The sequence below is a fragment of the Nilaparvata lugens genome, chromosome 9 (genome assembly GCF_014356525.2).
Source record: "Nilaparvata lugens isolate BPH chromosome 9, ASM1435652v1, whole genome shotgun sequence".
Lineage (NCBI taxonomy): Eukaryota > Metazoa > Arthropoda > Insecta > Hemiptera > Delphacidae > Nilaparvata > Nilaparvata lugens.
Window position 1 is genome coordinate 25,795,469 of NC_052512.1, and position 17,559 is coordinate 25,813,027.

Here is a 17,559-nt window from a genome sequence, read left to right on the forward strand (position 1 = left end):
TGAAATTTGACAGGTATGTTCCTTTTTGAATTGCGCGTCGACGTATATACAAGGTTTTTGGAAATTTTGCATTTCAAGGATATAATTAATATAAAATGAAAAAGGAGCCTCCTCCTTCATACGCCAATATTGGAGTAAAAATCAGACTATAGAATTATTCATCATAAATCAGCTGACAAGTGATTACACAGATGTGTGGAGAAGCCAGTCTATTACTGTATTTGTATAAGGTCTATAGTTTCAATCAAAGACATTAAAGATGTATGCATCTTTAAGCTGGGTTTACACCAAAGTTATTAACAAAATGGTTATAACTTAATCCTTATAGATTCTATTAGATTGAACGGAAGTTGACAAACACATATGTTCATCATGTGTATGATAATAAGTTATGTTCAATTTAATATAATCTAAAAGGATTGAGTTATTAACATTTTTTCAATAAATTTGGTCTAATCGCAGCTTTAAGGTCTTTGGTTTCAATATTTTGTTTTGCAGTCATGGTATTATTATGCGTGCCCATCAGTATCAATATTCTCACATTCGAAAAAACTAATTTAATAGGTGAATAAAAATAAACAAATGAAATAAATAATGCTGGAGAAATTATAATATTTTTGATTCTAAAGAATTAATTTTCATCAGATAGAAAGATCATCACAGAACTGGATGAATTATATCATATGGAATACAAATTCAAACGTGAACTAAGTTTCTTAACATTTAAAACAGTTGACATCTGGTACTTGTGGATGAGAATACTGCGTGAAGTCTACTGTTCACAGAATTACTAGTTTAGGAATGTTTCATTCCGTTAAGGAAAAACGTTCTCAATATTTAGAAATAATGAGACAATAAAGATTTATTTTGCTGCAACTATGTATTTACTGCGACTACGCCCCGTTTTGGAAAGCCAGTTTTCTGACTCCAGCTGTTTAAAGTCTAGATCTTACCTAAATCCCGAGCTCGAAAACCGGCTCTCAATAATCATGAACGTGAATAGCTTAGAGCCTTGGGCACATCAAAGCAAATCGATATAATGGATGGCAGATGGATAAGGGATACCATATGCCTCTGTGTAATATCTTCGTACCAATCAATCAATCTCTTTATTCTAGATATACCGTACAATGTATATTTTATATGAATGCGTCAACTCATTAAACAATACTTCTAATTCTTTAACATAAACTAACAAAAAAATAATAACACCGGTAACTATAAAAACAAAGTAACAAAAATAGAATTATTTATTCAATTATTTGAATATTACATTTATTCTATTATCTATTACACTTATTTGTTTTTGATTTGAATACATTATTTTTTCATTTATGTAGGCATTATGTGTATCAATCCTAACCTCATCTAACACCCAATATATAACCTATAAACCTGAGTGTAAATAGGAAATGACATTGGGTAATATGGCAAGGCAGAACATCCAAAAGGATCTCTCTTCCAATAAAAGCCATATTAATAAATAAATCTAACACGTTACCAGCGCATGCGCAATATGGATGCCTCAGTGCGCCACTAATAGATGTTCAACACGTGGTGTAGAAGATGAAGCTAGTAGGCTTAGCAGTGTCGAGTAATGACGTCATTCACGTACAAATATTTACGTGAGTGCGGGAGCTATGTGACGGATTCTTAGCTTTGGGCAAAACTTGAGATAACCAGAGAGAAGATGAACTTTTATTTTATTGAACGAGCGTTAGCGAGTTCTCACTTTTGACTCACTGAAGGCCAAAGTCGTTGTCGGTCTGTTTGTATGTTCTACAATAACTTTAGAAAGAATTGATTAATCAGCTTCAAATTTTCAACATGTATTCTTCGACCCTTTTACAAGTCAAGTTCGTTGGAAAAATCGACTCACTCCTTCGTTCTTTTTCAGGATATAAGAAACATTGAAAGTGAAAAAAATGTTATGATTTATCATTTAGTCAGCTGAAGAATTCATTGCATGCAATTACTACAGTTTTCCCATTCATTCATTCATAACATCAGCTGAGGCTATTTGGGAGCTATCATACGCGCTAACACATTATTTCAGCTGGTTAATATAAAGCATAATTTACAGCTTTTAAATCAACGAAATGATACGGGTTGATATATCAATGTGCGGTTTTCGCCATTAATTTCCTCTTGGAACTCTGTATCGAAATCATGTATTACATGACTACCTTCTTATTTTAAAAAATGGATAATTTGGAGGGACAAAGATGTTGAAGCGACAGAGTAGTTTTTGAAGAGTAATTTTCCATTTCAAATAGGATCTCCAATGAAACCTTCCGTCAAATTATTCTTGTGAAAGAAATATTTAGCTGTCCATAATTTTCATCAACTTCGTATAATTAAAAGTTGGGGGTTTCCAAGATTACAATACAACAGTTCTTGAGCGAGTTCTCCAACTCAGGGGGTCACTATAGTCTCTGATATCACTCTTTTTTGGTAGAGAGTTAGTGGGGAGGATATTTTTAATATTCTTTCCGAAGAATGGACATTGATATGTGCAAAGCTCCGCCAATTTATGTACATGCATAACAATATAATTATCTTTAGTTATTATATTACAAAATTGCTTTTTCATATCATATACAGTTCAATAATTATTTTCTTAGTCTATATTATGTAAATTCATCTATAATTTTGCTGTATTGTAAGCTAATGTATATAAGTGTATAAGCCAGTATATATTGTAATCTACATAAATAAAGTACTCAATCAATCAATCAATCAATCACCTTGAGAAGGGCAAAATCAGGACACTCCTTGTTGACGAACGGGTGCGTCCAGATGGTGGTGCGGAAGCCCATGTCCTTCAGCTGTTTCGTTAGCAGCTTCATGTCCGGGAATCTCGAACTGAAGCAAAACGTTTGATGAAAATATATAATATCTTTCAACTGTAAAGCATGCACACACGACGATTTTACAATATTCAACTCCTTCATGAATTTATCCCATAATTCTAAGATTCAAATCATCTAGTTTTTAACTTATTAAGTAGAGTTTCTCATTTAAACATTACATTGAGTTATAATTCACAACAGTATTATTATATTCGAGTATTCGAATATATATGGGTGTTATATTCCCAACAGTATATTATATTTATATGTATTCGAGTTGTAATCCCCAACTATATATATTCCATCACATCCCGGTCCTGTTTTGATTGAAAGGATATTATTTTAGGCCAATATTCTTTTCAGAGAATCGACATGTATTTGTTGACAACAGGACATTAAAAGGATTTATTCATCCTTGCAAAAACAGCTTATTATTTCGTCGTCTGTTGATGATGGAAGTGAGTAAGCGAGTGCATGTGTGTGGGACTGAGACAAAATTATGACTCAGCTGTTGAACTTTTGTAATCATTCAATCAGGTACTTAGTGCCAATTGTACAAAAGCCGGTTAAATTTTGATCCTGGTTAATTCCAGTAGAACCAATCAGATAAGCTATCTTTTTGATATGGTCTTCTCTGATTTGGTTCACGTGAAAATAATCAGGATTAGAATTTAACATGCTTTTGTGAGAGAAATTTTCGCATTCCTCTGGGAATTAATCTCAATCCATACTGTGATTAGATTAGAACCTTTCTGTATGAACTATAATTTCTTCTTTCGTAATAAATTTAATATGCTTTTGTACTCCAGAGCGGAGCTCGGTGCCCCGATATTAAACATTTGAACATCTAAACATATAAACAGAAATTGCTCGTTTAATAGCAAATACCTTAAAGAAATCATTTCAATTAAACTCAAAAAAATCAAAAAAAAAATTACAAAACTTATAAGAATATTTTCTAAACAGAACATCTCCAAATTCAAGCTTTTCAAAGAGATATAGACCCACAATGCCTATGCCTTCCCAATGATAGCTCTTACTTGAAATTGAAGGCCGCCATTTGGGTATTTTAGCACGAGATATTATATATATATATATATATATATATATATATATTTGTAATAATATAGATCACAAAGGCATTGGTGGCATTGGTATGTAATAATCTTATGGGTTGCCCCCTCAATGGCGGATTTCAATTCCAAGTACGACACTAGCGCTGCATGAGAGTCTATGCACGGTATATAGATGAAGACGGTAGGTGTCACGCGCATGTTTCTGCTAAATTTCCGGTGTAGCTGAGGTCATTTTATATCCAATCATCTGTTTTTATAAATAAGTTTTATAAATTATTGCCAATAGGTGTTAAAAACCTCGGTTGGTGACGATGACGCAATCTAGCTGGCTGGCCACTGCGCACACATTTCATGACCACTACCGTTTTCATGTAAATACCGTGAGTCTATGCATCTTTAAGGTCTTTGTTTAATAGTATAGGATGTCGGGAAGAAAACTTTATGGTCTGACCTCTCTAGCAAGACCAATTAGCTACGACAACAGCTGACTGAATGTCATTCACTCAAAAAAGGAAGTTTTGCTGCCGCACCCGGTACATGTAGGCCTACTCACATGTTGAAAGCTGTTTCGCCGTAGCAGCTCTCCCAGTTGTCATCAATCTCCATCTGACTGTTGTTGAATCCATGTATGGCGATGTCCCTTGCAAACTGCAGTACCACTGATTGGTTCACCAGTTTCTTGTAGCGCACCCAAGTGGACCAAACTGAAAATAGCAAAATATTGTCATTAAATCTCATTGAGATCGTGCGACTGGATGCCTAAAGAGCCTCGTCTTTTGAGGCGAGCCCTCAGCATATGGCCAAAAAAGTGTATAATGCTATTCCAAATGAAATAGTCTTCAAGAAAAAAATAAAATTGTGGTTAAATGAGAGATGTTTTTATGACATTGGCGAACTTTGGTTAATTACAATATTGTGATTAACTAAATGTTAGATATTGAATAAATAATACTTTTCATATCAACCAACCATCTTTATTTTTAATATATTCAAGACTTGACGTAACCGTTTCAATGTCGTTCTCCCCTGATAATGTGTTGTACAATTTAAGTCCATCAGGTCCCAGTAAGTTTTTCAATCTCGCTACTTGTATTTCTCGAGATTTCTTTACAGTCTCGGTAGCAGTAAAATAATTTGTTACTTCTTCTTTGAAGTTGGCAAAATTATTTGCGATATCCCCATCTATAACTAGCATACCTGGTTTGTTGAATTCCATTTTCAATATTGAGCTATCACTTCTCACTTGAACACTTAATAATTCAATTATTCTTGTTTTATTTTATTTTCGACTGCGCCATGTTAGATATTGAAAAATAATACTTTTCATATCAACCAACCATCTTTGTTTTTAATACATTCAAGACTTGACGTAACCGTTTCAATGTAGATATCGCAAATAATTTTGCCAACTTCAAAGAAGAAGTAACAATTTATCTGACTACTACCGAGACTGTAAAGAAATCTCGAGAAATACAAGTAGCGAGATTGAAAAACTTACTGGGACCTGATGGACTTAAATTGTACAACACATTATCAGGGGAGAACGACATTGAAATCATATGATAATAATAAATATCATCTGTATATCATCTGTAACACTAAATACTCAAAATTGAAATTAGCTGTATGATCTTTACCTTTCAAGTAATAGATACTTTTGATTCCACTGTTTTCAGTTTATTAAACTTCAATTCCATCTGTGATATTAACTCTGTTTTTCAATTATTTAGACTACATTATGTATATTGAGGTGAAATTTGTAATGTATTTATGATGTGTATTGTTTGATGGAATGTTTATGACCTGTGTTAATATCGTATTATATACGATGCATAACATGAAAAATAACATTCAATTGAATTAAATGGGTGTTTTGAAATGAGCTTGTTCAATTGGGTACTGACACCACCCTCTACAGAGAGGGTGGAGAATATGACAACACTCTATGTAGACTCTATATGACACTCCATGAAGAGGGTGGTGATACTGTAGGCAGAGAAAACCCCATTAGCTCTCATGGCAGAGTGTTAACATTCTGACTGAATGGAATAAACCATTTGAAGCACAGACTAGTGTTTCTGTCGTTCTCCCTCCGTCTTCTTCAAGACATCGAAACAATGGCCCATATGAATAAAACCAGAGCAAATGCTCATGAGCAAGAGCATGGAGCATAAGGTTTTGCTCATGAGCAAAAGGTAGAAGCAAGAATTTGCTCATTTTTATATGAATAAGCTTTATCTTATACTCTTACCTTATGCTCCTGAACTCTGGAGCAAATGCTAACGTTTTTTGAAGATTTTTCATCAGCTGATTCACTTTTGTAGCCTTACTTTGTTTTTATAGCTCACGGAAGCGCTAAATATGCAAGTAGGGGGCACCGCTTGTGTTTGTGTCTACTGCTCTGTTTTCTATTAAATAGAAAAAAAATTCATAAATTTTATGAATTGAGTTTTTAGTTAGTTGAGTTTAGAATTTTGAAATAATAGCGTGAAAAAATCTCTATAATAATCTTCAGCATATTCTGATAATATTAATAGCCTTCTTATAATCGTCTACACTCTTATGTTCTTAAATGCCTATTTCCTATTTTGTGATGGCTATCTTTATATCAGGTAGCTAGCAATCTTTTGTATTTATTCTTTTGTAGGAATAATGGTGATATAATATCATGATTGAATTTAAAAAGAGTTTTATAGTTCTCAACTATTGGTTGTGATCGTATCTGGTATTTTTTTTTTTTTTTTTTTAGTCTTTATTCATTAAATAATGTACAAGTACATATGAATAGTGTCAAAGATTTTACAACTCTAGGGCTAGGCTATCTCTAGACTACAAAGAAATTTATAATTTATTTAAAAATTAGCGTCAAACTCATATAACGAATACAACGATAAGTTCACCAGATATTCCTTCAAGTTCTTTCTAAATATTTGAGAATCTTCTAATACTCTTAAACTAGTTGGTAGCTTCAGAAAATATTTCTCTCCTCTGTAAATTGTTTTTTTCTCAAAGATATGTAATCTGTGTCTTTCTGTAATTCGACCGAAACGCGTATTATAATATTGTGTGTATTATTCCTTAAGTTAGTACCAGCAATGTTCTTGAAGAAGATAATAACATCAAAAATGTATTGGCCATAAACTGTCAAGATTCCAAGTTGTGAGAACGCTACTTTTACTGAGTCAATTCTATCAAAGTTGAGCATGATTCTTATAGCTGTTTTCTGCTGTTTGAGGATTTTATCAAGATTATTCTTACTAGTACTGCCATAAATACATAGACCGTAAGCTAGATGCGCATGTATTACGGAGTGGTATATTGATTTCAGTGTCTGTATACTACATAAATTAGACATTCTACTCAAAGCATACAGACCTGGGGATATTTTTTTATAACTTGGCAAACATGATTATCCCATGAAAGATTGCTATCTATTAACAAGCCTAGAAATTTTGTTCTCTCTTCTGACTCTAGAAGCTCGTTATTCACTGCTATGCTTGGGCATAATTCATTCCTACTCTGCCTAGTCATAAAAGGGACAACTATAGATTTGCTTGAGTTCAATAATAGATTCCGGCTATTCAAATATTCATTAATCGAGGACAGGCCTATAGCAGATGAGAGCTCCACATCTTCAGTCGATTTTCCAGTAAAGATTATATTGGCATCATCCGCATATAGGCATACAGAGGCTTGCGGTGGCACCACATTGGGCATACCCCTGATATAGCACAGGAATAATAGCGGACCCAAAATTGACCCTTGGGGTACTCCATATTTTAAACTTTTCAGGTCAGAGCGATAGCTTCTCTTACATATATGGTTACTGTTCTCTTGAGTATGCTCTATTTCTACAAATTGCTGTCTACCAATTAAATAAGATGAGAACCAAGTAAGCTCCTTTCCATGTACTCCTAAATCCTCTAGCGAATGTAACAGAACAACGTGAAGTACACTGTCAAATGCACGAGTCATGTCCAGAAATGTGCCAACAACTTTCTCTCCTTTATCTATATTATTAATTATTGTATTTATGAAATCCACTCCTGCTGTAATTGTTGATTTTTTTGAACGAAAGCCATGTTGTTCTGTGTCCAATAAATTATTTATTCCTAAGTACTCCATCAATTGAATATAAACCACTCGTTCAATAATTTTTGAAAATACTGACAATAATGCTATCGGCCTATAACAACCAGGATCTGTGATACTACCTTTTTTAAATATTGGAAAGACTCTAGCTATCTTCAGTTTGTTAGGAAAATGGCCTGATATTAGGGAGGAATTTACAATATGTGCTAGTGGTTTGATTATTGCTGGTAAAACTTTTTTGACAACTGTCATTGGAATGTCATCCGGACCAGAAGAGTGTTTGTTTTCAAATGACATTACTATTTTTATCAATTGACTCTCGCTAATAGAATTGAATCTAAATCTTAAGGAAGTTTGACAACTTTGTAAAACTGGTACATATACAGGTATCGAACTTTTAGGAATATCCGGAATTACAAAATTGTCAACTGCTGTAACGAAAAAATCATTAAAAATATTGCTAACACAATGAGGGTCCGTTGAAAGTGCACCATTACTTATTACACCTAAATTAGAATATATAGTTTCCTCTTCCTCATACTAATTAGTTGAGCCATTTTACTATGAGCAAAAGGTGATAAGCTGCTCTAGACTTGACTCACCTTTTTTGAAGCATTTGCTTCAAACGTTGAGCAAATGCTCTATTTTATTCATACAATTTTGAGTATAAGCTTTTACTTTTGAGCAAATGCTCAAACTATTTTTTTGATGAGCATGAGCAAAAGGTTTTGCTCACGTTTATTCATAGAAAATGAAGCAAATGCTCCATATTTTAGAAGTATAAGCAAATGCTCAACTTTATTCATATGGCCCAATATGCTCTGATTCATCAATATTTGCAAACAGTTCTTGAAAGACAAAAACTATATTTTTCTATAAATATATAGAGTAATTATACTACAGTAATGGACTGATGAGAAGATCGCTAGTTGTTCAGTGCGGAGGTAGAAGGAAGCCAGTCTTTTGCGCATGCCTGACTGATTTATTCCCAATCATCCTATTATATTGAGGAAGCGATTTATTTATGCATTTATTCATTTATGTATTTATGTATGTCCAACGGATCACGAAACAGCTCTAACGATTTTCACGAAATTTGCAACATAGTAGGTTGATGATATAAAAATTCGATTGCATTGGGTCTCATCCCTGGGAAAAATCGCTGAAGGACAAAAAAGGATAGTAATTATTCATCCTTGGAAAATCAGCTGATAATTTCATCGTCTGTCGATAATGGAAGTGAGTGAGCGAGTGCATGTGTGTGGGACTGAGACAAAATTATGACTCCGCTGTTAAACTATTGAAGCAATCATTCAATCCGGTACTTGTTGCCAGTTGCACAAAAGCCAGTTAAATTTTAATCCTGATTAATTCCAGGAGAACAAATCAGAGGAGCCGTCTTTTTAGAATGGTCTTCTCTGATTTGGTTCACGTGAAATTAATCAAGATTAAAGTTCAACCGGGCCTTTGTGAGTGAGATTTTTGCATTCCAGTGGGAATCTCAATCCACTGTGATTAGATAGAACCTTTCTGTATAAACTATGAAAATATTATAATCTCCTCTTTCGTAATAAATTTTCTATGATTTTGTACTCCAGAGCGAAGCTCCCCCAATATTAAAATTGCAGCATGCTGGTAGACTCAAATAGCTGGATACAGCTCATCAGCTGGATGATCAAAATTGTTATTACTACGCACAGTAGCGTCTTGATGCTGTGGAAGGGGTAAATCGACCCAGGGATCTTCTTTCGAGTCCGCGACTTAGTAGGAGAATATATACTTCTTTACAGATGGAAATAAATTGGAAATTGCATTTGTTCAAATGCTAATTAATGAATAATTATTTCAGCATTTTTAGAATTCAATTGGTATTTCCGTTTAATAATAATTATATACTTCTTTCATTCTTGTCCATTTCTGATTTAAGTAAGCTGATTTGGCAGCCATCTTTCTCTAAGCTCTACCCCAACACTGATTATAGATGGCCAATCAACACTATAGTTGCCCATCTCTATACTCAAATGTTATTATTTTTCAAGAATCGGTTTGGTTACTATAATTATTTAGAACTGTAGTTGTTATTTTACCATTGATTGTTACGGCCTGTTGGATTTTGGAAGATTTTGAATGAATTTGTTTGATTATTTTGCCTGCATCATTTTTTTAGCCTTTACCGTAATTACTTTTTGAAGATACTTTTTTCTTCTCTTAATACTTTCTATTGTATTACACTGTATTATCCATTGTTCATTCGATAATGTATTAAGAGAGCGAATATGGGGTTTCATTCCTTGTGCTCTCAAATTTCTTTTTAAATAATCCATGAAGAAGAGAATTGGCTTATACATGTACGGGGTAGGAAACACACGAATGACGCATCATCCCGTCTGAACTACTAAACTGATTTACTTGAAAATTTAGCATATCGATTCTTAATTTACCGAGGATAGTTATAGGCCTACCTCAAGTTCTTAATAGTATATTTCGCACCTAGGGCCGAAAATGAGACTTTTCCGGCTCGAAATCGGTTTTCAAGTCCGAGGCCGTAGGCCGAGAATATATATATATATATATATATATATATATATATATATATATATATATATATATATATATATATGAGAATAATTGTTTATTAAGCACTTCCGAAAGCAAAAGTGGAAGATCACAGCTCTAGCAAATCTGAGGTAATCTGAATATGAGGAAATTGTCCAAGTATTTTTATTTTTTATTCTGATTTGTCTAAATAACCTAAAAGATTATGTTCAATCATATGGGAGATTGAGTTTATACTCTTTTATTCCTTCAAATGACAATAAGATGATATTATTATAAATGTTATAATTATTGAATAATAAACTCAAATAATGAAGTTTTTTGATCAGCTGTTTTGGCAAACTTGAAATTTAGCGGCTGGAAAGGGTACTTTTTCCGGTCTTAGCCGGAAAGAAACCTGTTCTGAAGTCAGACGAGAGTCGTCGGCAAACAATGTCTTTCAGATCTACGTAGGGACTGGAAAAAAAGCTGCTTTCTGTGCAGTGTGGCGAAAAGATTTTATTACGTCTAATTTTCAGTTCATCAAGTTTTCAATTCGTAATTTTTTTCAGTTTGTTATACAGTAGGCCTACTTTGCTTGAGAGTGGTCATAGATGAAATAGTGTATTCAACGGTTTCACCTTCTATATTTTTCTATATCCATACATTAGAAAGGATTTCTATATCCTTTCCATCCTGATGCATGAAACTATAAAACTAAATTCAATCTATTTGTGCATTTGACAGTCTCTTGCGGAGAACGGGTTACCTGCTAGTAAATGGATAATATTCTGGTAGAAATTTCTATAAAATCGTTATAATAAATATATTCAATTATTGAGTACCAGCAGGAAACCCGTGCTCCTCTGGGGGTCTATTTTGAAACTTGACGTAATGAAATCTTGAAGAATTGAAAATAGGCCTGAAACAATCCTCGGTTAATTAAGAATTTATATGCAAAATTTCAAGTAAATCAGTCCAGTAGTTCAGACGTGATGATACGTCAAACATAATTTTCCTATCCCGTACGAGTACAAGACAGTAACTGAGGCAGACAAAATAAACCAGAGGGGAAAATTTGAATTTAAACAGGTCTACAGTAGGAAAAAAATATAAGAACATATTATAAACATACATATCTGTACCAGTATTAAACATGAAGATAATTAAATATAAATCCATATACTATAATAAAGGAAAGAACTGTTCTTTCCTTTATTATAGTATATGGATTTATATTTAATTATCTTCATGTTTAATACTGGTACAGATATGTATGTTTATAATATGTTCTTATAATTTTTTCCTACTGTAGACCTGTTTAAATTCAAATTTTCCCCTCTGGTTTATTTTGTCTGCCAAACATTCTGAAAAAGTGTAAACATTTCTCTCATTAGAACCAATAGTATTATTTTTAAATAAAAATACTAAGAAATTGTCAATTTTTTTTTTTATTGTCAAATTATTTTTAATATTAATAGTTATCACAATATCAATTTCTCGACTACACAAAAAGTATTATTTTTCTGCTGGCTGGACAGAATTATTCATAAAGCATTCCTTTAGAAAATAATCAATTTTCTGAATTTCAACATATGTTGCGATTGTATCTTTTAAAAATGCATTTTCCCAAAGATTGTTAATTTCACAGTTACCTGCATTTGTAAAGGAGACAAATCAGGGGTTACATGTTGTCTTTATAAATAAATAGGCCAAAAGAATCAATTTTGAAAAAAAAACAAGCTTACTATACCTGGATGCTGAACCATGCGACGATCTGGCAATGCCGCCGGCCGGTCGAACAGGTTGGCAACACTGTACTCGTAGGCTTGGCGCGCGTCCTCAAAGTTGCACAGTGTGTACTGCAATAGTTTCTCTGCTGCAAAAACAGACACAGCAATAAACTAGAGCACATACAAGTAGAAAGAAGAACTGAATACGTTAATAAAGAAACACTTGCAAAATATAATTTCAACCACCCTGGCTCTAGTTGACAGTTGACTTTGATCATTAAACGAGCTTAGTGAATTCTTACTAATGACTGAAGCCTTGAGTTGTTGTCAGATTCAGGGTTTGTTCGACGTTTACTCTCTATTCATCAATCAACTTTAAATGCCCAACATTATTCTTTGAACCATTATACAGTTCGAATTTGTTTGCCAAAAAATTGGTTCACTCCTTTATGTCCCCTTCGAGGATAAACAGGATAGTTGAAATTAAAATTGAAATTGATTTTATTTGCCATAACAATCTCACTTATATCAGTAAAAATATAATAGATACTATAAATAATAAAAAGATTCATAAAAAAGGTACTACTGGCATGAGTGAAACTTGCTCACCAGGAGTGAGTGCGAATAAAAAATACCAAATATTATAACATGAATCAAACTAAAAATGGTTATATACTGTAATAAAAATCGTAAAGCTGCGTTTACACCGGAGTTGATAACACGAGCTATTAACAAAAAGTTATTAACTTGACTGAATTGTCAAAAATTTCTCTTGAAAACACGAGTTTATCAACTTTTTTCAAGAGAATTTTTGTCGATTCAGTCAAGTTGACAACTTTTTCATTAATAACTCATGTTATCAACTCCGGTGTAAACGCAACTCAACATGATGTTATTAACTTTTGTAATTAACATCAGTTGATAACAAAAATGTTAAAAACTTGTGTTATTAACTCCGGTGTAAACGCAGCTTAACAGAATCAAGAAAAATTATATAATATTGAAAGAAATAATATTTCAAGTGTATACGAAAAACAATTGTCGGGGCTTATCATCCAGCTGACTGCAGACTTTTGATTTGGGAGTTATCACACAGACTGTCTGTTCATTTTGCGCTGATACCTGATTTCTGCCGTCTATCTTGGATTCTCATTGACTTATGCAGTATCTGCATAAGGAACCAACGCCTTTATGCAGATACTCGGTTTAGACGGAGAAATGTCAGCTGTTTGTTGAAACCAAGTATGAAACACATTGTGATAAATGCAATAAGTAAACCTGGTTTAGCGTAAAAGGTAGGCGGTGCATATGACCCTTATTTACTGATACGGAGTAAGGGTACAACCAGACTGAAAGCGGAGCGTGGCGTGGCATCGAGGAGCGTCGTGAACAATATCATGTCAAGTAATGAGATGAAACACACTGGAAGCGTCTACTCGCGGAGTGGAGCGGAGCGTGGTGTCAAATTTTGGAACAAGCTGGTTTGTTTTTTGAAGCGTCTACAAGCGGAGCGTCAAAGTGCGAGTGCCCTACTAATGTACATACTAGTGGTCTACTCTTGTACATTATAATGCACTTGTTCTACTACATTTTACCACCATCTAGTATACTAGTATATTTAATGTTTGCCCTAAATCCTCTGTAATGTGTATTATTTTATTAATCAAAAGAGAAAATTCACCTATTACACTTGAAATGAAAAGTAAGACTATTCTAATCCATTTCATTCATATTTCTATGAAATATGGTTACCTTAGTGTTATTACAAGTCTTTCTTCAGCAGATATTGGATTCCTTCAATATTAGTGACTTGTTTTTCCAAATCAGTCTTCACTCTCGTCAAAATAAAATCAAAGGTTGAAGTTGACATTCGCAAGCATTCAAAAAATCGGGACTCATGCTTTCTTAGCACATTAAACAGATGGTGATATTCACCAAATAGTCGACAATCTAAGTTAATTTCATCAACTCACTCTGTCCTAGCAGGCTTAGCTAATAATATCCAATACTTCAAGTAATTATTATTCTCACAAAGTAATTTCCATGCAAACATAGACAACGCCATTCTCTAGGCCCTTGACGCTTGAGGCTCAGACGCTTCCTGTGTGTATCATGAACGCTCTGACCACGCCACGCCACGCTCCGCTTTCAGTATGGTTGTACCCTGAGCTATAACTTTCCATTGATTTACATATAATTACAAGTTGCATAGCTCAAAATCAGTACAACAATATTCTTGAGCGAGTTCTCCAGCCCGAGGGGAGATCTTTAAATTGATCTCTTATCACTGAATGAATTGTTTTCTATTGAATCTATTGATTCACATATAATTTTTATTATATTATTTTAAAAATTATTTTTGTGTGTTTTGAATTGTAAATGATTGTAATTGAGTATGTAATTGAAGAATTTTGAATGTTGTACAAATTAGAATTGGAACAATTTTGGGTGTAAGCCTGTGGTACTTTTCTGTAAGTTGTGTAATTCTCAATGATTAAATGAATAAATGTAATTACAAGTTGCATAGCTCAAAATAAGTACAATTATTCTTGAGCGAGTTCTCCAGCCCGGGGTGAGAGCTTTAAATTGATCTCTAAAGGTAGGCGCACGCACACAGATCGTCATCGGACGGACGGCACGCATCGGACGGATCGGATGATTAGATTTGATGCATTGTTTTCAATTGGAGTATGCATACCTATCCGCATCTTATAGGTATGCGCACTCCAATTGAAAACGATGCATCAAATATAATAGTCCATCTGTCTGATGACGATCTGTGAGCGCCTACCTTTTATCATTTATTTATTTATTTATACGTGGATACAATAACAAATCATATAAATATGATTGGGAAGGAACAACAGGCTTGGCCCAAAACTATTCCATTCCCAAATTAATATAATATTAATATATTATTTAATATATTATTGTGATGTGATGTGCTACCTCGTGGCAAATAGGGCTTCCGGTCATCTGCAATGAGACAAAGGCCGTCGGATCGATGATTTCTGACATCGACGAAGAGTGGAGTGCTCACGTTCACGTAGATGCTGATGCCGTCCGAGTTGAACCAGAACGGCTCTGTTTTGCCGACATTGTTCGGCTGGCTGGGCACGTATGCCAGTTCCTAACCAAACAACACACAACAAAACTTCAGCTTTTCAAATGTTTAAAAGACATGGCTGATCACAATGGCATAATAGACTAGCAGGTAACCCGTGCTCCACAAGGGTCCATTTAAAAACTTGACGTAGGTCTAATAAATGAGATCTTGAAGAGTCGAAAATAGGCCTAAAACCATCCTTGGCAGATGAAGAATTTATATGCAAAGTTAATCAGTCGATGCATCATTCGCGAATTCACTATCCCGTACTTGTTCTCTTTGAATATTCTTTCCGAAGAATGGACATTGATATGTCCAAAGTTCCGCCAATTTATGTAGATGCATAACAATATTATCTATTTTATCTATAGTTATTACAAATTGCTTTTTCATATCATATACAGTTCAATAATTATTTTCTTAGTCTATATTATGTAAATTCATCTATAATTATTTTGCTGTATTGTAAGCTATTGTATATAAGTGTATAAGCCAGTATATATTGTAATCTACATGAATAAAGTACTCAATCAATCAAATCTCCACACTTTTGTTTTTTTATCATTTTGTCGTGAGCGCCCCTATAAGAACCGATACGGTAGTAATCATTTTTGGCAATAATGGTATAATATTAAAATAAGTTAATAGCATTATTTTTCAAATGGTATTATTTTTATTCATGGGGAAAAAGTTACCCCTTCAGTTATAATTTCGAAAACAAACCTTGAGTTGCAGCTTCTCAATTGGCCACCGCTGATTCAAATGTTCGGGCCCCCCGTACCAGCTGGCTGCACCAATCAGAAAGCAGTCTTCCAGCGGCCGCGCATGCGTACTAGTCCACCTGATCACGTGACAGCGGTCGGTATCTGATTGGCGCGAAATTTGAAGTCGAATGCCGAGCGAGTCCCACGTGAAAACGGTCGTTTGCGGCTGGAATGACACATTTGGAGATGGCACATCATCCACATCATCCTGGTGCAGATTAACGCCTAGTTTGCCAGTTAGTTTAGGTGGCTTGCCTAGAAAATTACATGATTGAAAATTATTTATAAATGAGACAATCCTACTATATTAAGCGAGCAATTTCTGTATATCTGTTTATATTTTTATATCTGTTTATTTATGTTCAACGGACCTCAAAAACGGCTCTCAAAACGATTTTCACGAAATTTTGAACATAGTAGTTTTATGATATAGAAATTCGATTGCACTTGGTCTCATCCCTGGGGAAAATCACTGAATGACATGAAAAGGATGATTCATCCTTGGAAAAACAGATGATAATTTCGTCGTCTGTCGATAACAGAAGATGCGTGTGCCTGTGTGAGAGATCAAGTTGTGTAATCAATTAGCTTACCGTATCTCGCGAGAAATCTAGGAATTTTAATTGACTCGATCAAAATAATCTGATGTGTTGACATGAGATGGTATATCATAATATTCAAAGTTAATCATTATTTTACAGTTCCAAGTGATTAGTGAGTGTTATTTTGTAATTCAATTTGGTTTGTAAACAATCTAAATTAGAACTTTTATGATTTAAAATATTTGGACTGAAAATTTGACCTGAATTCAAGTGTATGGAACATGACCTACTTTTTGGAATATTTATAGTGTATAAATCAAAAATCGGGGAAGAAATAGTTTTGGGCTGTGCCTGTTAGTCCTTTCCCAATAATTTTAAAGAATTGAGTTCTGTTTATCAATAAACAAATAACGAGCGAAACTCGGTGCCCCAATGTTGATATTATAATGAGGCATATATTCCCTTTTTCCTTATAGTACTACTAACTGCTGCTACTGAAATAACATAAAAATATCATCCAGTACGCTTTTACATTATTTTATTAATGCATGACATTGTGCATGCACGCTACAGTCAGGCATGTTCATAAAGTAAGTGGTATGCGAGAGTGATGAATGCTGTATGATTGTCCGTATTGTATCTGTCAGAGTTTGACAACCACAGATTACAAAACTGAAATGAAGACAATAAAATATATTGCACAACAAAATGGATACAAACCCTCAATGATTGATAAACTACTCCATAAAATTAAAAACAAGAACGATCTGCAAAACTCTGACCGACAATCATACAGCATTAATTGCTCTCACATACCACAACAATAAGACTTACAAAATAGTAGCATCATTCAAGAAAA

General features: G+C 33.8%; 1 protein-coding gene across 1 annotated transcript in view; it reads right to left on the minus strand.

The window, feature by feature from the left end:
- Positions 1 to 17,559, minus strand: part of LOC111064445 (myogenesis-regulating glycosidase) — a 68,210-nt gene that overhangs the window by 10,986 nt on the left and 39,665 nt on the right. Inside the window, exons 5-9 of the mRNA XM_039435700.1 lie at positions 16,118 to 16,413; positions 15,238 to 15,418; positions 12,309 to 12,434; positions 4,482 to 4,632; positions 2,748 to 2,865 (exon numbers count right to left, since the gene is read on the minus strand). Of these exons, the coding sequence (XP_039291634.1) occupies positions 2,748 to 2,865; positions 4,482 to 4,632; positions 12,309 to 12,434; positions 15,238 to 15,418; positions 16,118 to 16,413 (872 nt within the window). The remainder of the gene's footprint in view (positions 1 to 2,747; positions 2,866 to 4,481; positions 4,633 to 12,308; positions 12,435 to 15,237; positions 15,419 to 16,117; positions 16,414 to 17,559) is intronic.